Source organism: Dendropsophus ebraccatus, chromosome 8, assembly GCF_027789765.1.
Source record: "Dendropsophus ebraccatus isolate aDenEbr1 chromosome 8, aDenEbr1.pat, whole genome shotgun sequence".
NCBI lineage: Eukaryota > Metazoa > Chordata > Amphibia > Anura > Hylidae > Dendropsophus > Dendropsophus ebraccatus.
In genome coordinates this window covers 38,109,495-38,132,508 of record NC_091461.1, presented here as the reverse complement: position 1 = coordinate 38,132,508, position 23,014 = coordinate 38,109,495, and the positions used below count along the sequence as shown (strand labels likewise).

The following is a 23,014-nucleotide window of genomic DNA, read 5'->3' as shown; positions in this document are numbered from 1 at the left end:
ATATAATGTACAGCATACATTTCAATTACTATTAAAATGTAATTTATTTTTATTTCATTTGAAAAAAAAAATCTGTACAATTCCAAAATAACGTAAACAAAACCATAATTGCTTTTTGGCAATTGAAAAACTCAAATAGCAGGCCTTTACAATGTGTGTTTTTTTTCTTTGTACAATCCTAACAAATCTTTTGCCTGTACATTTACATGTATATAATTTTTTTTCTGTAGTATTTTATTTATTGTATTTCACTGTATCATGCAAAGTTCTAGAAACAAGTTAAAAATAAGTGTTTCAACTTCCTTTGTAGTAATCATCATGTTTTATGAAAGGTAGGATTATCATTATTATAAAAAAAAATACAGTCGCATAAAATATATACTGACATGGTTGTAAAAAGAATACGAATAATGTATGGTTTGACAATAGAAAAAAAAAGAGGAAATAAAAAGAGAAACTATAGAAAGCAAGCAACAACAAAAATAAATCAAATAAAAAAAATCGTGCATTTTTTAGATTTTATTTTTTCACATGCAAGAGAATAATGTCAGATAAATTGAAAATATTTCTGTTGCAAAATAGTGATTGTGATTTTTTTCCCTTCCCCCCCAAAGCTAGTTAATGTGGAAATTATATATATAGATTAAAAATCAAAGCTTAAAAAAATATGCTTAAATATATATTTTACAGACGCCATACACAATTGCACCATTCCAAAAAAAAAAAAATTTAAAATAATAATTATAATAATAATAATAACAAAAAAATTAAAATAAAATAAAAAAATGAAACTACCTGATTGGGCAGCCGTAGTAATTTCAGTCTTATGTGTTTTTGATTTTTTTTTAAATATTACTTATTGCTTTAATTGAAAAGAAAAATTCTGTCTTGGGTGTAAATTATGATTTGGAGATAGAGAGACAAGTGCAGCAGAAATACTGTCCATTCTTGCTTTTAGGTCAGTGTTTTTTTCAGTCTTTTAATAATAATAATAAAAAAAAATCAAAAAATAAAATCAGTCATCAACATCTATTTCCACGTCCTCCTCGTCTTCTGAGCACTCCTTGCTGGTGTGCTGGTCTGTGAGGGGGGATGAAGGGGACATCTGGAGGTGGCTGGAGAGACCATTTGGGGGGGACTTGGAGCCGGTCAGAGACTCTGTCTCCTCAAGTTCAGAGATAGTGAGCACAGCTTCCACTGACGTGGGGCTGAGTTTTTTGGCTGACTCCACATCTGCTTTCATCTCCTCCAGGTCTCTTTTGAGCTTTGCTCTTCGGTTCTGGAACCAGGTGATGACCTGAGCATTGGTCAGTCCCAATTGTTGGGCGATTTGGTCTCTGTCTGCAGGGGATAAATATTTCTGGTATAAAAATCTTTTTTCCAGCTCATAAATCTGATGGTTTGTAAAAGCTGTTCGGGATTTTCTCCTCTTTTTTGGGGTCTGTCTCTGTCCAAATATTGTCATTCCATCTCGCCCTGAAAAGAGAACGTTCTATCGTTAGTCGCTCACCACGACCGTTAGATCTGTTTGTAACGGACACATTTTATTTTTAAATTTCAAGCTACAAAGTAACAATTTGGACAAATATTTACAAATAGAATTTTTTCTCTTTGTCAATATTTATACAAACAATCTGACAGATTATAAATGGGAATTAGGAAACTTTATAAATTTAAACAATTATCATCTATCTCCTATCTATCTATCTATCTATCTATCTATCTCCTATCTATCTATCTATCTCCTATCTATCTATCTATCTATCTATCTATCTATCTATCTATCTATCGAATTAAATCAAGCACTTGCTCCTTACCTTCAGCAGCTTGCAGTACACTGACTTCCAGACCTTTGAAGGTCTTGCTGGCCAGTTCCTCCAGGGCACATAGAGGTGAGGTCTGGGATAGAAGGGCTCTGCTGGACAGAGGTAACCCTGCAGGAGGGGGCTTCTCAGAAGTGGACAGTAGATGTGCTGTCCCACAGATGGTGTAACTTCTCCTGACAGAGGGCTTATTCAGGATGTCCTCAATGCTGAAAGGAGTCAGGGGCTTGTTAGAATTTGCAGGAGGTGGTAAGTGGTCCAAGGCATTTCTCCTTCTATCTTCAACAGAAGATGCTTTGGCTTCTTCCTTGGAGGTCATTCTTTTTTGGGGGAGAAACTTCACCAAGACTGGAGCGCCTAGGATAAAAAAAAGTTCTCTCTCCAGTAGTCCAATGTCTTTCTCCTTGCTGTCTTCTTAAAGGCTTTGCAAGGCAAGGTTAAAATGAATTTAAAAAAAGGAGGAGGGGGGATAAGAGGGAGGTGTGAAAGAGCAGATAAGGATTCCACAATCGTGATGATGACTTTTTTTTTCCACCCCACTATTGTCCAAGAACCTTCAGTGGCTTGCTTCTTATAATCTTGCTGCTTCCCTCAGAGTGAATTCAGACTACTTCCAACTAAATTCATCCTTCAAGCAGAGAGAAAGGAGAAAACAGAGAGACTGATACATTGACTATGGCTAACAAGTTATTGTTGATTGGGATGTAATCAATTATCTCCAATGGCATGTCTCTGGCTCTCTCGGTGCCTCTCCCTACCTAATGCAGGCGTCTTCAGGCTGGGAGCTCCATTAATTACCAGGCAAGGCTGGAGGTGGAGCCCAGCTGAATTATAATGCCTAATGCACTTGTCACTTTCTCCCCCCTCTCTCACCCCCCACCCCTATCATTTTGTTTGGCCATATATATTTTTAAATTACATTACACACACTACACCCAGCCTTTATTGAATCAGGGTAATACTATCCCAACCGAAAAGAAAACGAAAAAATTAAAAAAAATATATATATAGAATAATCTAAATTTCTCATCTATTTTCTTTCTTCTTTCAGTGAACAGGAAATATTATTTTACCGATCAAAAAAAAAAACAACGAAAATAAAAGAATGACAGGTAAGAGGAAGCTTTCTTCTCTCTCTGATGTGGGTTGTGTGGGCTCCATTGTAGGCATCGTGTCTTATTGTCGGCATTCTATTCTATAGTGATATCTTCTTTATATTCGATCTGTGTTCTAGATAATGCATAGGAGCTGATGGGATGATAGGGGGCTTCAGTATATGGATCTGCATGGGGAGGAAATCTTACAAATCTATTGTATCAATAGTTATATTATCTATCTATGTATATATTCTTGTCTGATTTGTTTTGTTTTTCTATTTATTTTTTCCGCATTCTTTCTTTGTTTACATTGCACCCATTGTATCCTTTTATATTTATACTTTCCTATGTTTATCATTCATTTGTTTTACTATTATTTATATATTTTTTTTTGTTTGTTTAAACCAAATACATATTAAATACTCGTTAATTACAGAACTCCATAGATATGGAAAATCTAGCTAAATGATTGAGGTTTTTGTGACCAGGGAGTGTATACAAGGATAGGGAGACTCGTAACTCCAGCTCCCATCCAGGCTCGGCAAAATATGGGATGTTATGGACACTATCATATATCTTATAGGATAAGATGCCGGATAGTGTGTATGTGGACTGAAGGCCTGGCAATGGGGAATGCATCAAATGTGTCATTGTAGGTCCAGATTCGTTCTTTGTGTTTGTAGTGACACATGAGGCTGATGGAGAGAATATTGTTCTATATAATATCAGATATTAGCGCTAATAACGACAGTGTAATAATAATAGAGATAAACAGAATGTGGGTGGGGAAATATTTCATATGGTGTCAATGGGGAATGTGACGTGATCATGATATCTGACGATATTATCTATCTATCAATCTATTTATCTATCTGTATATAAATAGATGTGTACTGTAGATAGATAGACAGAAAGATAGGAATAAAGGAAGAAATGTATGTGATAGATATATCGATATGGGGTAGATAGATAGACATACAGAAGAACATATTACACAGATAGATATACAGACAGACAGATAGGCGATACATAGATAGATAGATAGATAGATAGATAGATAGATAGATAGGAGATAGATAGATAGATAGATAGATAGGAGATAGATAGATAGATAGATAGATAGGAGATAGATAGATAGATAGATAGATAGATAGATAGATAGATAGATAGATAGGAGATAGATAGATAGATAGATAGCTATATGGAGAGATAGATGGATGATAAATAAATAAATAAATAAATAAATAAAAAGATAGATAGATAGATAGATAGATAGATAGAAGATAGATAGATAGATAGATAATAGATAGATAGATAGATAGGAGATAGATAGATAGATAGGAGATAGATAGATAGATAGATAGATAGATAGATAGAAGATAGATAGATAGATAGATAATAGATAGATAGATAGATAGGAGATAGATAGATAGATAGATAGATAGGAGATAGATAGATAGATAGATAGATAGATAGATAGATAGATAGATAGGAGATAGATAGATAGATAGATAGATAGGAGATAGATAGATAGATAGATAGGAGATAGATAGATAACAGATAGATAGATTTGTTTGAGTCGTTAGCCTTCCATCATTTATTATCGGTGAGAAATGCCTAGTTAGTCCCTGGCTCCATCTCTTAAAGGGCCTGTCCCCTGTATTGCAGTGTGTGATGTGGGAGCATAGCCCCGGCTTTACCCTCTCTCTTCGTCCTGAGATGCAGCTGATGGCCATGGTGGAGCTGCTGGGTGACATATACAGGGTTTGCTGCACACTGCTGATGTGTTCCATCTTATATATGTAACAAATGATTTATTTCCCTCCATTGATCATAGGACATAAACATTATGTATGCGCAGTCTGCTTTACACAAACACTTCACAGCAGGAACAATAAAAGCCGCAGTTGTTATATGGGGCTAAAAGGAGTTTCATCTTTGAAGTTGCATGAGACTTGTGTATTTCTGTTTCAATTAGAAAGTAATGATAATAAAAAAAATCTATATTATCCATTACTTCTATCTATCTGTCTTCTATCTATCTATCTATCTATCTATCTATCTATCTATCTATCTAGCTATCTATCTATCTCCTATCTATCTATCTATCTATCTCCTATCTATCTATCTATCTATCTATATATTATCTATCTATCTATCTATCTATCTATCTATCTATCTCCTATCTATATCTATCTATCTATCTATCTATCTATCTATCTATCTATCTATCTATCTATCTATCTCTCTATTATCTATCTATCTCCTATCTATCTATATATCTATGTCCTATCTATCTATCTTTCTATTTTCTATCTATCTATCTATCTATCTATCTATCTATCTATCTATCTATTATCTGCACAGTTCACACTATAATAATGGATCATTACTGCTCTATCACCATTGAGAATTCATCAGCGGAAAGGCTTTTCGTCACGTGGGATGATCTGACCAATGAGCTGCTTGCGTTTCTCCTCAGCATTAAACACTGAGACAAACAAACTTTGTACCCAAGAGCAATCCCAGGCTGCATCAGCCCTCAGAGGGAAGGGGAGCATTACTATCACTATTATTAATCTGTGTCTCTTATTATACAGGTACAGACTAGCCCAGAGAAGAGGCTGCTGGGATATGAGCAGAAGAAGAGCAGGTAACCATAGGAAGACAGGTATCAGTACTAGTCCAAGAGTGGTCAGCTGTATCCTCTGTAATAACTATGCTCTGTCATGGAGGATTCATTGTCTGACATCATCAGCTATACAGTGATCAATATTCACCATTATTATATCATCTCATTGCCCATCAAAATTATTTTAATTGAAGGAAATCTTAAAAATCTAATACTAGATCAGTTTACATATGTAAAATACTTAATGTGTATAAACTGTCCACAGCCAAAGCTCACATTCTAGATATAGTATGAAAAGAAAAGCTAACCTCACATCAGTTGTATTGGCAGCTCTATCTCTCTCTATTCGTATATTTATTAATCATTTATATTCACCCATAACTATTTATTAATTCATATATATTATCTATCTATCTATCTATCTATCTATCTATCTATCTATCTATTATCTATCTATCTATCTATCTATCTATCTATCTATCTCCTATCTATCTATCTATCTATCTATCTATTATCTATCTATCTATCTATCTATCTATCTATTATCTATCTATCTCCTATCTATCTATCTATCTATCTATCTATCTATCTATCTATCTATCTACTTTTACAGATACTTGTAAAGTATGTGCATAAGATTATTGGGAAGAGTGTATAGATTTGAATTATTCCAAGAGGTGCTTCTATCTCCTATCTATCTATCTATCTATCTATCTATCTATCTATCTATCTATCTATCTATCTATCTATCTCCTATCTATCTATCTATCTATCTATCTATCTCCTATCTATGATCTATCTCTCTATCTATCTATCTATCTATCTATCTATGATCTATCTATCTCCTTTAGCTTTTGTAACTAAAATCATATGTGTGCACATACAACCCACAGATCCTGGTACCAGGAAATTACAGACTTAGAACCAAAATGTAGGGCCATATATATCTTACCACATATATGAATTGTCAGCAAGTAGCTGATAACACATTGTGGGGAGATTGTGCCTAGGCTCATCTATAAGCTGCATTGCCAGTATCAGCATTAGTGTGTACAGTGATGTGACGCCAGTCATGTAAAACATCTCAGGTTTCTACACTGTTCATTTGCAAAGGTTGATATAAGAATAACCTGATTCATTCTTTTATACCAATGTTTCATAGTAAGGTAGAGATATAAATATTTTTTTGAAACTACAACTCGGGTAGACCGCCATGCAGGACGTTACAGTGTAGCAACACCTTGAGAATCCCTTGTTGGAGACAACATGTATACTGTACCAAAGGATAGGAAAGGTCTAGGATCATTCTAAGGATCTGGATTTATTAACATTTAGAAAGATCTCATATATGAGCACCTGCTAAGTGATTGGTCGTGGCTCTCACTGAAGCTATAGCTCTAAAAAAAAGGTCTTTTTTCTGCCAATCAGAGTGCCACTCCTGTCTGTGTCTGGTAATGCAGGTCAGGTCTATTTACAGAAATGGGCATACACATACACTCTATAGAAAACAGTGCAAAGCTATAAGGACTTCTGAACACAGACGTTTTAAGGTGCTATACAGTCCCAATTTCATATATAGCTATCTAAAGGTGGAAAGAAGCTGAATGGAGTTATTAATCCAAATGAATTGTGGCAATTTTGACTATATTATACATAGAGAAAATATATCTTTTATACTGTCAGGCTATGTTCACAAACGTTTTTTCAGCTCCATTTAAGATGACATCCGTTAGTTTGTGTCAAAAATTACAGACGCCATTTAGCTGCCTGGTCTTCCCTTAGTGCAATGATGGCTGCTGGTACATTATTCTAGTTTGGGATTACTAATTGCCCTTTGGGTGCGGCTTAATTGAAAAGTCCATTGACTTTAATAGTGAAATGGAGAAAGAACGGTGACAGAAGAAAAACTGTGTGTGAACAACTAATTAAAAACGTCCACTGTTTGCAAAAGGCGTTGAAAATAATGATCGTGTTCATTATTTTGATGTCGGCGGCAAAAACGTCCGTTGTGTGCATTGGACGTCCGTCTTCCCATTGACTTCAGTGCATTGCCATTGCAGTCAGTTAAAGCGCGGCAAAAACGGATGTTGTTTTAAACATAAAAATCAGACACCTTTTCTCCATTTTTGACGTTGTGTGAACATATCCTTACTGTCAACAATTACCTCCAGCGTATGTCCAGTGATTTTATCGTTGAGTCTAGTATGGGCGGTACAGTTGTTGTATGTGTCTTGATGGATTTGATAATACGTTTAGACTTACTATAAGCAGTCTAAAGAAATCGTGTGTCCCTTTAGCAGAATGTAAGCCTTTTCTTTTAGATGTTACATTCTGTACATCCACTGAAAGTCATTGTTGTTACTTCTTTTTAAGTGTTGGTTTTGGAATTCTTAAAGCATTTCCATTATTTATTTCATCTGTCGCTATATTCAAATGTGAATTTGTTTCTAGCAACATAATCCTAATAAATATTAGGACTGGATCAACGATAGATTCTACAGATCATATGTCTACTAGTTATATGTCACAATCTTGTCCAGGCCTTGATCATTGTATTTTACTATTTCAGAGAAAATTAACAATTACGTTTTGTATTTATTGTTAATCTTTTTTTTTTTTTTTTAAATCTATCTATGTATCTATCTATCTATCTATCTATCTATCTATCTATCTATCTTCTATCTATCTATCTATCTATCTATCTATCTATCCATCTATCTATCTCCTATCTATCTATCTATCTATCTATCTCCTATCTATCTATCTATCTATCTATCTATCTATCTATCTATCTCATATCTATCTATCTTGTGTCCCTATATCTATTATCCCGTTATCTATCTTTTTCATTATCTCTATAAATATTTCACATTGATTTCACCATGTAACTGCACAAAAGACATGAACAACTATATAGTCATAGATAGATAGATAGATAGATAGATAGATAGATAGAAATTATATTCAACCTGAATTATTATTACAGATCCAGTATGGTATATACATTTAGAAATGGCAAAGTTACGTTGAAAATCTTGGCTTGCCAGTTATACATAGTGGTCACTACAAGCATAAATAATACTACTATACCACATATATGGACAGTATTGGAACTAGAGCCTAAATTTTACATGTTTTTTGCGCAAATGGTATAAAAAATGTAAGTAATTTAGGGTGCGTTCACACGTACAGGATCTGCAGCAGATCCGCAGCAGATTTGATGGCCCCGAGTTACTTTGCATTGAATCTGCAACTTCAAATCTGCACCATCAAATCTGCTGCAGATCCTGTACTTGTGAACGCACCCTCAATGTATTAATTTTATTAACTATTAGAAAGAATAATGATGACACAACTCTTTTTTTTAAATACAGTATGTACAGATACACACTGCCTAGACAAGTATACATAATGTAACCATATGCATAACATACACAAATACATACACGCTTTACACACATAGGCCATGTTCACACATAGTATTTGCATCAGTCTTTTTTAAACCAAAATCAGGAGTGGAACTGACAGGGCAAAATTATAATGGAAAGATTTGCACAGTTTTTGTGTTTTCAATCCACTACTGGTTTTGGTTAAAAAAAGACTGATGGAAATACTATGTGCGAACATAGGCATATACTTTATACACATTACACATATGCAAACACATTAAACATTCACACATTACATACATGTGTATACATGTATGTATATACAAATTACACATAAATACACATTACACACACACACTACATACATATACACTACATGCATATAGTTACACACAGTATGTATGTTTACATCTACATAACATCTCTGCCACATCTCAGAATTGGAGGGAAACTATGGTGAGCCAGGTCTCCTTCCTTCTGGTGCAGCACTCTGCACTCCCTACCCCCCACTTTTCTATCCACCCCAACAGTGTTGCTGCTTGATTCAAGTTACAACAGCTGGAAAGAAGCTCTGGAGTCTGTAACCTACTGCAGTACAGGAAGGGGAGGGAGAAGGCAGACATTTTAGAGACCCATTTCCTGCACCCCTCTTGTCATCTGTACCCAGCTGCCCCTCTCGCCCTTTTTCTGCACTGAATTCAGGCAGTGGATCACTGAAAGGACCAATTAATCTAATCCTAAAACATTTCTTTGCTGTACAGTGGTAACTCGGTACACAACCACAATCTGGTCTTGAAGGCTGGTTGAGTACCGAGTAGTTTCAAAACCAAGATGTTTTTTTGCCCCTTAGGAAGTAGTGTAAATGTGTTTAATTGGTTCCCAAATGCACCAATAGCTAATGAGTGTACCTGTATATTTAAAGGGGAGCTATCAGCAGGTTAGACGAATCTGATCTGCTGATAACCCCCTATAGCACCTGGGACGCTGAGGAGGAAGGTATGTCTCTTACCTTCCTCTTCGGCACCGATCCCACGCTGTTAGTTAGCATAATCTTCGTCCTGGAGCACTGTTAGGAGCACTGCCCACCCCACTGCATCATATAGCCCGCCTGCTCTATTGATATCAATGGAGTCGGTGGGCTGGATGAAGCAGTTGGGGGCGGACAGTGAGAGGAAGGAAAGTTACACACCTTCCTCCTCAGCATCCTGCGGGCGCTATAGGGGGCTACCAGCAGATTAGATACGTCTTACCGACTGATAGTTCCCCTTTAAGGCTGGGTTCACACACAGTATATTTCAGGCAGTATTTGGTCCTCATGTCAGGTCCTCATAGCAACCAAAACCAGGAGTGGATTGAAAGCACAGAAAGGATCTGTTCACATAATGTTGTAATTGAGTGGATAGCCGTCATTTATTGGCAAATATTTGCTGTTATCTTAAAACAACGGCTGTTGTATTGAAATAATGGCAGTGATTTACCGTTATATGGCGGCCATCCACTCAATTTCAACATTGTGTGGACAGAGCCTTTCTGTGTTTTTAATCCACTCCTGGTTTTGGTTGCTATGAGGACCTGACATGAGGACCAAATACTGCCTGAAATATACTGTGTGTGAACCCAGCCTAAAAATGTTATCTATCTATCTATCTATCTATCTATCTATCTATCTATCTATCTATCTATCCATCCATCCATTATCTATCTATCTATCTATCTATCTATCTATCTATCTATCTATCTATCTATCTTTTTGTTTGTGCAGCTATCTATAGCTATGTATGTTGTGTTGATATATTCTGTTGATGTTGATACGAGCACTGACATGTTTACAAGATAACCTGAGAGCACACAGCCATTTCTTCATTGCTGATGTATCACCGCTTATATGATCAGCTTATAATAATGTACTCTATAATACATATGGCTTCAGGCATCATGCACATGGCATATGGCATGGCATATAGCACCATACCATGGAGGTATTCTGTCCTAGAAACAATGCTGCTAGGGAAGAGGATGTCTGTAAGACTCTGTTCACATCATGCTATTTGAATATGTTTAGCTTATGCATCATAAAAACGTATTTTACAATAAGAGTCAATTAGCAATGTATGCCACTCTATGACTAAGAAGTAGCATGCTACAACCTTTAATCACAGACAGGGATGCTTTCTGTTCTATCATCTACTTGACCCTGCCAAAGGCCATGCTTGCCATTCTTATAAATATGAGAATAAAACAAGGAGCCTAAGAAAATGAACTTTTTCTTGGTGTGCAATTAATATTCCAAAACATCATACTTACAAGTGTAACCATGTATCATTTCAATATAACAAGTGATCCAGTGGAGTTTCCTCCAGCATAGTAGAAAAGCACAAGAAGAAAACGCATATCAGAACTGCTGCTATTGTTCTCAATGGGTTCTTTGGTGGCATCTGGCATGTTATTTGTAATGCTGGACTCGTCCACTTGTCAGATAGGAGAAGGTATCTTGCTGCATGTCTCTAGACGATGACTGATACATGTTTTCACCAGTTGTGCTCAATTCTTTACCAAAAAATTGGGCCTGATACCTCAGATATATGCAAACTCAGCCTAGAGGCCGTATTAAAGGCTCGCCTCTTGCTTGTTTCTTGCTCACTGCCTCTGCTATGACACAGAAATAGCAAGTGGGGAACAGCAGGAGGGGCTGCCCGGACGATCCTTAGATAATCCGGGCTGCCTATTGAAATCAGCTGCGGTCTGCTGCCACAGCTCCTATTACACATGTTGAAAGACCACTCTCAGCCGACACTGAAGTTATAAGCAGAGCACCCCTTTAAGATCAATAATCTAGTACAAAAAAAGGCTCCCACCAAAAAACGTTATTAAACGTTAAAAAGTAACTTTCCTTATGGAGAAATGAAAGAAACGATGGGTCTTGGAAAGTGATCATGAAAAAGCACTTGATTCAGAAGGCCCAAAAATAGGTTGACTCTTAAAAGGGGTTATTAAAAACAGTGTGGTCAATAAACATGGTAAATGTTCTATACAGATATAGATATATAGATTATGGGGGAGATTTATCAAACATGGTATAAAGTGAAGTAGTGTAGATAGAGTGGTCGGCACTACGGGGTACTTAGGGACCCTTTGGGCTAATCACAGCACTTCCTCTGACCGAGGAAGGAGGAAGTGCTGTGATTAGCACGAAACAGCTGTAACGATCAGTGGAGGGTGCTGGCGTGCCATGCCGTCATCTGCTATGGATTGCTTGGATGCGATTTTAATGGATTGAATAAAAGCAAGTTTTAATGATGAGTGCACTCTCGTTTTTCTTCTACTACAAGTTATGGTATAAAGTGAAACTGGCTCAGTTGCCCCTAGCAACCAATCAGATTCCACCTTTCATTCCTCACATACTTTTTGGAAAATGAAAGGTGGAATCTAATTGGTTGCTAGGGGCAACTGAGCCAGTTTCACTTAACACCATGTTTGATAACTCTCCCCCATTATGTGTACAGTGGCCAAATGTGTAACAATGACTGACAGTAAGGCCTGTAAGTATCTGTAAGGCCTTGTTCCCATATATTCCGTGATCCAGCTCTGTTTGCCTCTGTGTTACAGAAAACTACTAGAAGGAAAATTATTGTTAGAACCGATCCCATTGTAAATAGGATTATTCATGGTATGTGGCATGTAAGTGAACATAGCCGTATTCAGTAAATGCCACATGTACTATACAGTATATGGGTGAATACTGAAAACACGTGATCAGGTTGCGTTGCAGTTGTTGGTGGTTCTTCCATTACTTACTATTGGAAACTGATGTGATGCAGTCAAAAACTGCAATACAACTGCAACACCACCTGATCATGTGTTTTCACCCCTATATAATAGCCAAAGGTGTGGCTGCAGAACAGATTCAGTCAGTGTTCACCCTACTCCTCCTTCTAAGCCAGAATCTATAGTAAGTTCAGGAATTCCCCCAAAAAATAAAGAAATCACCTATCGGCTATGTTCACACAAAGTTTTTTCAGCTCTGTTTAAAATGATGTCCGTTATTCTGAGTCTAAAATAATGGACGTCATTTACCTGTCTGCAATGAGGGCTGTTGGTACATTATTCTAGTTTGGGTTACTAATTGACCTTTGGATGCGGCTTAGTTGAAAAGTCCATTGAATGTAATAGTAAAAACGAAGAAAGAGCAGTAGAAAAAGAAAAACTGTGTGTGAACAACTAATAAAAGAGGTCCGCTGTTTGCAAAAGACGTCCGAAAATAATGATTATGTTCATTATTTTGACGTCCACAGTAAAAACGTCCATTATTCAATACATTGTGTGCATTGGACGTTCGTCTTTCCATTGACTTCAATGCATTGCCGTTGCAGTCAGTTAAAACACAGACTTTTTTTTTAAATATCAAAATCAGCCGCCTTTTCTCTATTTTTGACATTGTGTGAACATAGCCATATGGACAGACACATGCTTAAAACCCATTGTACCATGTACTGTAAATGGACAAGTGTCCAATTACATGTCAACCAGTTATTTTAAATCATTAATGGCCAATTTTAAGAAAAAAACATGTGAAAAAAATGAGCATCAAATAGTCTAAGAAATAAGTATATTGATAGATGATTAATTATCAATCTTGCATAAACTGCTGCTCCCCCCAGATCAATGCCCCCAGCTACAAGCTTTCCACTTCTAGTGATAATTGTACATTTCACAGACCATTGAGGGATTGTCCGCTGTTAATTTACTTTGATTTATTGACATGTACATTTCCTTAAGAACACAGTTGTTTGATCTCCCTGGGATTCCATGGTTTTAGACATGGCTGTACACAAGCATCATCTGATTTTTCTTATTAAAGCACATTGTGACCATAATTAAATTTGCCATAGAAAACAAACTAAAATTGCAATGCGCCTCAAATTTTTTCCAATTCCCAATCACTTGATGAAATCATGTCATATAAAAAGGTTATTCTTGGTATAATAAGTTTACCATTTCCTGTATCCATTCCTTGTGATTTCCAAGATCTCGGCTTGCAGTCATTTAATATTCTAAAGAATAAGAAACAGTCCTGATAAATTTACCGGCTCTCGCGTTCCCATATTGTTATGCGCAATTACGGCTCTACTTATTGCCCATTGACTTCTATTGAGCTATTCACATATTTGGCTTTTTCTCAGATCTGCAATCCGTACAATCAAAAATAGGACATATCCTAGTGCGGACTGTGATTGTGGTATGAACGACCAATAGAAGTTTATGGGATACGTATTTTTTCACATCCGTGACATCCGTAAAAAAACACGGACCAAATCTAAGCAAATACTGTTTACATTTTCTGGATACAAAAACGGATGCCAAATACAGATGATTTTCCATGGATCATGTAGAAAAAATAGGGGGAGGTTTTGCGGCCCAGAAAAATCACTGAACATGTGAATGAGGCCTGAATGTGGCCAAAACCATGCGTCCATGCTGCCGTCAATATCCATGCAGCGTTGCAAGATTTTGAGGCTATCAGTGAAAAATTGGGGGTATGATTTTGGCCTCATTCGTTCTTCTGGGAATGTGGCTTGAAGGGGCTATCCAGCGCTACAAATACATGGCCACTTTTGCCCCGCTCTTGTCTCCAGGTTGGGTGGGTTTTGAAACTCAGTTCCATTGAAGTAAATGGAGCTTAATTGCAAACCACACCTGACCTGAGACAAGAGCGGGGGAAAAGTGGCCATGTTTTTGTAGCGCTGGATAACCCCTTTAATCCTCTTGGTTCATGAATGATATCAATATTTTAATGGCTGAAATCTGCCTAACAGGTGATCAGCGCCACATTTTGCTTTACAAAGCAGTTTCAAGGCTTATACCCAGTTTACAGATTGATCAAACTTTGGGCGGAGGAGCAGTGGAGCAGTTTCTCATAGCAACCAATCACATTTCAGCTTTAATTTTTAAAGGACCATTTTAAAAATGAAAGCTGTAATCTCATTGGTTGATATGAACTGCTTCACTGTTTCTCTCTATGATGTTTGATAAATCTCCCTCATAGTGTTTTGTAGGGGTCAGATGTATGGCTGCCTGGACTTAGCCCCACAAAATGATAGTATATGCTCGAAAAAGGACCATGCATAGTGACTAGGAGACTGTGATTGGTCCATTAACCTGAATGGACAGGTTGGGTTTCCAGTGGTATACATTGGCATGCTGTTCCGTCGGTACACTGATGTATACAACAAAAGTAGAGAAACAGAAAAAGACCTTTGTGCCTTCATATGATGTTGGAGGCAAATGAATGTACACTAAAGCTCCATACACTTCTATGGGTGTCCTATTCCAGCTATGTATAGTCTATATTAGAGATGAGTGAATATTGAGCACATTCGGGTTTATCTGAATGTGAATGCTCATTTGATTACCAGTGGCTACAGTTGAATGCAGCCCTTAGGCTGCCTGGAAAACATGGACACAGCCATAGGCCATAGGCTATATCCATGTTTTAGGACTCTAGGGCTGCATCCAACTTCTTCAGCCACCGGTAATCAAATGCCGAGCATTCAGGATTGCATGAACTCGAGCATGCTCACGATTCACTCATCTCTAATGAAGACTACAGTACAGAGACACCCAGGTAGTACAGAACTATAGGTGCACATCCTGCTGCCTTTATACAGCACAACATCCTCAAGGAGCAATGACCGGACATGTCGTAGTATTTTTTGTTTTCCCTATAACTCCATAAAAGTCCCCATAAACTTTGATATCTTACTATTAAAGGAGACTTAAAAGGGTACTCCAGAGGAAAACATTTTATCAATCAACTGGTGGCACAAAGTTATACAGATATGTATATTTCTTCTATTTAAAAATCTTAAGCCTTCCAGTACTTATCAGCTGCTGTATGTCCCACAGGAGGTGGTGCATTTTATCCAGTCTGATATGGTCTATTGTGCCAACTCTCACAAGAACTGTCCATAGCATGAGATGTTTTCTGGTTCAATGTTTTTATTAGTTTTTTTAAGAACATATTACAAAAGAGAAAATCTATAAGCACTTACTTTAGTTCCAACAGTAAAGTCAACATGTTTGTACAACAAGCTAACATATGGGTTAACAAAGAATATAGAAAGAGAGGTTTTCTATAAGGATTTGCTACTGCTCTGGACAGTTCCTGTCACAGACAGAGGTGGCAGCAGAGAACACTGTGCCAGACTGGAAATAATTCACCTCTTCCTGCAGAGCATACAGCAGCTGGAGGCTTGAGGTTTTTTTTTTAAATAGAATAAATACAAATCTGCATAACTTTCTGACACCAGTTGATTGAAAAAATGTTTCTTTCTCTAGAGTACCCCTTTAAAGGGGCTATTTGGCTCAAAAAAGTAGTATTTACCTGCATGATCCCCATCCATTGTCATTTAGCTGCCTCTTTGCTACTCACCTTTTTAGAGTCCCTGTTACCACACATATAAGACAGAACGTCTTGATCCAGACATATCGTGCCACGTGGTCCTCTACGAAATCCCAAGCGCAGGTGAGCAGTTGCCAGAGTCCGTGGTAGATGCACGTGGTAGAGATAGACCATCAATTCAGGAGCACACATAATTTATTAATAAGCGCTATTTAATAAATTATTTGTGCCTGTCAATTCATGGTCCATCTCTACTGCATCTACCATGGACTGTGGTAACCGCTCACCTGCGCTTGGGATTTCGTAGAGGACCACGTGGCACGATATATCTGTATCGAGACGTTCTGTCTTGCATATTCCTGACACAGTGAGTTCCACTAGGTGAGCTAATTTCAATATAATTTTGTGTGTGCTCCCCTTTGCTGATTGTATTGCACTAGGAAGCGCCCTCTTGTTTGTTTCTAGTGTTACCACACATGGATAGCATTCAGCTATATTATGGATCTGTGCTATACAGAGTTGTCTTTGGCCCCTATAGCATGGTATGGGTACATACTGCGCCCCAGTGTTCCACAGATTTTGTGGTTTTATGGAAGTTTTTTTTTTCCTGCAAATGTTGTGAGAAAAGGTTCCCTTGCATGAAATATTACTACGGTTTTCTTGTGCTGCTTCTAAAGTAAAATATGATGCCTAAAGAAGTCTGGGGCTTCTATCATTTTGGGAAGAAGCAGGACACTGGGGGAACATAACAAACAATGTTAACTCACCTCTCCCCATGCCTGTCCAGCACCGGCTTCTGGGATCTTCATCTTAGCCGATGTCACGACCTGGCTGATTCACAGCCCGCTCAGCCAATCAGTGACAGTGTCATGATGTCATCACAACTCAGGGGATAATGCCTTACGGCCCGGGTCCGGAGGTCGGTCAGGCGGCACATCGCGGGCATGGAGAGAGGTAAGAAATCAATCATGCTCATTTTCTCCCCTGCCGCCCGACAACAATTTGTTATGGCTAGACTTCTCTTTTAATGGAGGTATCATATGGCGGCACTATGGATCTGTAATGCAGCTTTGTGTTTTTGGACCATAAAACTTGTGACACTCCTATTATCTATCTATCTATCTATCTATCTATCTATCTATCTATCTATCTATCTCCTATCTATCTATCTATCTATCTATCTATCTCCTATCTATCTATTATCTATCTATCTATCTATCTATCTATCTATCTATCTATCTATCTATCTATCTCCTATATATTATCTATCTATCTATCTATCTCCTATCTATCTATTATCTATCTATCTATCTATCTTCTATCTATCTATCTATCTATCTATCTATCTATCTATCTATTTATCTATCTATCTATCTATCTATCTATCTATCTATCTATCTATCTCCTATCTATCTATTATGTATCTATCTATCTATCTATCCCTGCCGCCCGACAACAATTTGTATCATATAGCGGCACTATGGATCTGTAATACAGCTTTGTGTTTTTGGACCATAAAACTTGTGAAACCCCTATTATCTATCTATCTATCTATCTATCTATCTATCTATCTATCTATCACACGAAAATTCAAAGCACTCCAGCATAAGGTGAAAAAAGGTAGTGGTTTATTACAAAAATGTGCAGAAACACAGGATGCAACGTTTCAGTTCTCTCACAGAACCATTATTAAGCATTCTGTGAGAGAACTGAAACGTTGCATCCTGTGTTTCTGCACATTTTTGTAATAAACCACTACCTTTTTTCACCTTATGCTGGAGTGCTTTGGATTTTCGTGTGATACTTGGGGATCCCCCCAGCCAAGGGATTTGCATCCTACTGCACCCGCTACACCTGTGAAGAAGTGCGGCTCCTTTCTCCTCTGTATCTATCTATCTATCTATCTATCTATCTATCTATCTATCTATCTATCTATCGCCTATCTCTCTATTATCTATCTATCTATCTATCTATCTATCTATCTCCTATCTATCTATTTCTATCTATCTATTATCTATCTATTATCTATCTATCTATCTATCTATCTATCTATCTCCTATCTATCTATCTATCTATCTATCTATCTATCTATCTATCTATCTATTATCTATCTATCTATCTATCTATCTATCTATCTATCTCCTATCTATCTATTTCTATCTATCTATTATCTATGTATTATCTATCTATCTATCTATCTATCTATCTATCTATCTATCTATCTATCTATCTATCATTTATCTCCTATCTATCTATCTATCTATCTATCTATCTATCTATCTATCTAGAAACAGGATGAAGCCACACATCCAAAAGTGCATGCACGGAGTCAGTCCCCTGGCTCGGGGATCCCCAGAAGTATGTCGAGATATTCCGCAGCACACCAGCATTCGTGAAAAAGGTGATTTATTCCAAAAAGTACAAAAAATACAAAAGATGCCATCTTTTGTATTTTTTGTACTTTTTGGAATAAATCACCTTTTTCACAAATGCTGGTGTGCTGCGCAATATCTTGACATACATATCTATCTATCTACCTATCATTTATCCATCCATCTCTCTGTCTTTGGTGATGGAAGAGATCATGTCTGCCCATCAGTATTCATACTATCGGATTGTTAGGAAGAAGATGCAAACACACAAATAACTGTTGGCACAAAATGGAACCAGTGTTATTCCAAGAGTAGGGCTGGATAATGGGGCCGCACTTATATACCTGGAATAACAATGCTCACTCATTTAGAAAATAGACTCACTTAAAACAATGTTTTCCTCTTTTACCATTGTGCAGCACAAAAGGGAAGTCACAAAAATGTGCGGTGATTTATGGCTGTGTTTTATGTACTGTGCTGTATGACGCCTTCCCTGCCAAATTCAGGGCACTTAGATCTAGCAGCTGTTTAATTGCCTCTGATTCTGTCTTTGAGCTCATTGACTAAAATGTCAGTTTTCATACGGTTTTGCTACACCACTTTACAGCTTTTTTTTTTAACCTGCTGTTTGCTGATAAGTAATGAGTGTTAAATCTATAAATGCCAGAATTTGATATCCATCGTGTAGACAAACAAGATAGATATGCTTATAAATTATGTGTAGAGGCTTAAAGGGGTTTTACACCTCCAGCAACATGGCAACATTTAAAAGGGTTGTCCAGGAATTTAATACTATGCTGACCAATAGATGTCCTCCTGTAATCTTGCCATAACCTCTTTGTTAGAAATTCTGTGCCAGTGCTGCTTTTGGGGAGCATATCTGAGGGACTGAAGAAGACTCGGGTCCTGGCTTGGATTCCCACCAAGGGCAACATCTGCATGAAGTTTGGCTATTCAACATTGGCGGACTTTATCAAGGGTTTTACTATAAAACGGGTGCTAAAAAGTTGCAATTTTTTCGCATATTGTTCAAAATATTTGCACAAGGCACATTAAAAGTCAGAATTTTTTGCAGACATCTACAAAAAACTTTTACCAAAGCCTACACAAAAAACATTGATAGCCCCCCCCCCCCCCATGTGTTTGTATAAGTATGTGTAACGCCTGGAGTAGTGGATCCACTGGACCGTCAACAGCGATGGCAGTAACCTCACCAGGGAGCGGAGTCTAAGGGGCCGCTGGTTTTCACCAGAGCCCGCCGCAAGGCGGGATGGACTTGCTGCGGCAGGCGACCCCCAGGTCGCTACCCCTGGCTTGGTTGCTAGTGACAGCAGGCGAGGCGTGGCAGGAGCAGTAGGCGGGAGATGGTGCTGGCAAAGGTCTGTAGGTGTAACCGCAGGTGACAGGCTGAACACAGGAGCAATGGTGTGACAGGGGAGCAGGAACTAGGAACAAGGACTAGGGACCAGGTAGCAGATAGGAATCAGGAACAGGGACTAGGGACCAGGTAGCGGATAGGAATCAGGAACAACAGGGAGCTGGGCCAAACGCTATGGGAAGCATGTAGAGGCTCCAACACGAGGGACAGGGCATGCTGGGATTTATAGGGAGTGATTGGGTGCAACTACCAATTAGGGGCGGACTGGCCCTTTAAATCTGAAACAGCCGGCGCGCGCGCGCCCTAGGTGGCGGGGACGCGCGCGCCGGCCGGCACAGATGGAGACCGGAGCGGAGGAGAGGTGAGGCGCCCCCAGCGGCCGAACTAGCAGCAGCGCCGGGTCCCTGCACAAGGACCCAGGCGGCTGCATGGGGCAGGAGGAGGTCGCGGCGGCGGCCCGGAACACGGGCCGCAGCCGCGGCCGTGGCAGTATGAGTCCAAATGCTTAGAAGTGAATAGGGCTTGTGTGTTTCTGTATAAATTCTAAACTCCATTGGGGTCAAGGACAACTTCTGTATATGTCTTCTCTAACCCATGTTTCTCTAGCTGTTGCAAAACTACAGTCCCCAGCTAGTCCAGACAGCCAACACTGGGGGTTGTAGTTTTAGTGCATACACTGCTGTGTCTTATTGTTGTATATGTTGTTGCCATAAAAGCAATAGGGACTAGTAATAACTTTGCCCACTTGCTAAACACAGAGAACCATTTAGTTGTATCCCATATCCATATAAACAACCAAAACCCAATAAACAACTTTCAACAATCATTCCAGAAATTCAGTTCCAAAATCGTAGGGAGTGAATGTCAACTCCTAATATTCAGTGAGGATCCAATGATATAGTCCCCTATAACACCACAGGGAGGTTTGATCTGGATACAGCTCAAATATCTGCCATATATTTTACATTGGGATTATCACCTACATTAGGATTAATAATAGGATTTTCATGGGCATTCCCTTCTTTAATAAGAAAGTCTTTCGACATTTGCTATGATGTGATTTATATTTCATTAGTGTTGGAAATCCTCTATGTTTGGCAATAGTAGTTATGCTAGTATGATGGCGTCTTCTCACCCAGTGTAGATGAGTTGTTAGCTGTGCAGTTCATACCACATTGGGGCCTTCAAACCAAGAATCCATTTAAAAAGGAAAGTACAGTGATGCAGTTGTAGAATTTCTTTTGCTCAAATCCAGTGAAAAGATGGATCCATACTAGAGACGAGTGCGCTGAATCTTACCAACTGAGATTCCTTACAAACTTTTTGCAGTGTTTGCAAAAAGTTTGTAAAGATGACGGCCACACAGTCTAATACACATAAAAAAGGGTATGGATACCTGTCCACGCTCCTCTGGTGTCCTCCTACAGATCTCCTTAGTCTCCAACCGCCTTCAGCCTGCTCAGTCTATCAACTGACTGAGATGGGACAGCGCCATAGACGGGGATTAGCTTAGCGGGCTGTCACTTTGGTCTCAGGAGTGACAGCCCACTCAGCAAATCACTGGCCACGGTGGTGTCCTGTCTCAGTCACTGAGCAGGCTGGAGGTGGCAATAGAAACACTGGAGACCGGAGAAGGAAGACAGTGAAACATCTAAATGACTGAATTCGTTTAGCTACTTTAGTGTGGTTCATTTAACCCTTTCATGACCTGGGATCATTGATTCCTCAATGCCCACGTCGTTTTAAGACATCAGCTTATGGGATCATAATGATCCCATAGATATAAACCGTCATGTAACTTTAAAGTTACTCCATACTGATGCATTTTTGCATTGGTTTTGTAGATCACAGACATCAACAGGAATCATCGTCAGATCTCAGTCTGTATATACCCCTAGTGATCAAATTCACAAAAACCCTAGTGTTCAGAAGAACTTGGACAATACGGCAAACAGAAAACGTCCAAACCCGCTGAAATCGAATTGCTGCCCCAGCTCTAGTAAATCCTCTCCTATAAGTCATTACTGGCGGCTTCAGAACAGAGAGCCTAATATGCGCACTCTACAAAAGCGGGTGCGCACGGATGAGCAGGAGATGAAGTGGACAGTGCTAGGACAACCTGTTGCCATTCAGGGGGATTAGTACAGAGAGGACTGCACATAATATTTTGGTTCACAGATTTTCTGCATATCCATGTACAGGCAAGTGTGAAGTGACTGGGGCTGGGCCTACAGCCAACCCCATCATCTAAATGTTAACAAGAGGACATAGTGGTGTTGTGACGCCTTTGACAAACCGATGCAAAAAGATTGCAGAGTCAAAGTAAGTTCACCCCTCTGACTAATTTATCTTGACAGGGATTTATAAATAAATGGGATACAATGATGATCCAGGAGCGGGCTAATAGTCATTTGGCTTCTGTGTATGGTAGATTTTATTGGTGCAATTCAATGATTTTACAAACAAAGGCGCTTAACTTTGTGAAGAATATATTAGCATTATATGAACCTTGTGCAATCCTGCCGCACACACTTTGAGTGAATATTTGAATGTCTTTAATGGCTTTTATATGAGGCCCCTGCAGCCATATGTCTATATATCTGCATCAGTCTGATTTATTATAAACTACCTGATCCATGAACAGAAATACAGAACTGCAGTGAAGCCTTCGCAGTTACACAGGCAGAGCAGACTAAGGGAGGGAGAAGAGCATTGACGTAGTGGCTTACATAGAAGAGATGGCGGCCCACAGAAAGGTGCAAACTAGACCCCCCCCCCCCCCATTATAATGCTTGTGCCTTTGCTGCTTTCCCATTATGCCTTTTTAAGCCAGATCCCCAGTCTGTTTGCATCATTGTTTGTATGGGTTGTTGCCACTCAAAGGGGTTGGTACCAACCAAAGTTGCCTCTCTCTCCACATGAAC

General features: G+C 38.5%; 1 protein-coding gene across 1 annotated transcript; it reads right to left on the bottom strand.

Annotated features, from left to right (window-relative positions):
* Positions 1-1,015: 1,015 nt before the first annotated feature.
* Positions 1,016-2,142, bottom strand: LBX1 (ladybird homeobox 1). Its single transcript, XM_069979041.1, has 2 exons — positions 1,818-2,142; positions 1,016-1,476 (listed from the first exon to the last, which is right to left on the bottom strand). Exons 1-2 carry the CDS (start codon positions 2,140-2,142, stop codon positions 1,016-1,018), a joined length of 786 nt encoding a protein of 261 aa, XP_069835142.1.
* Positions 2,143-23,014: the final 20,872 nt, after the last annotated feature.

Coding starts and splice junctions, on each gene's coding strand:
- LBX1 (XM_069979041.1), bottom strand. CDS start 2,142: ATGACCTCCAAGGAAGAAGCCAAAGCATCTTCTGTTGAAGATAGAAGG. Junction 1,477..1,817: donor TGTACTGCAAGCTGCTGAAG/GTAAGGAGCAAG, acceptor TTCTCTTTTCAG/GGCGAGATGGAATGACAATA.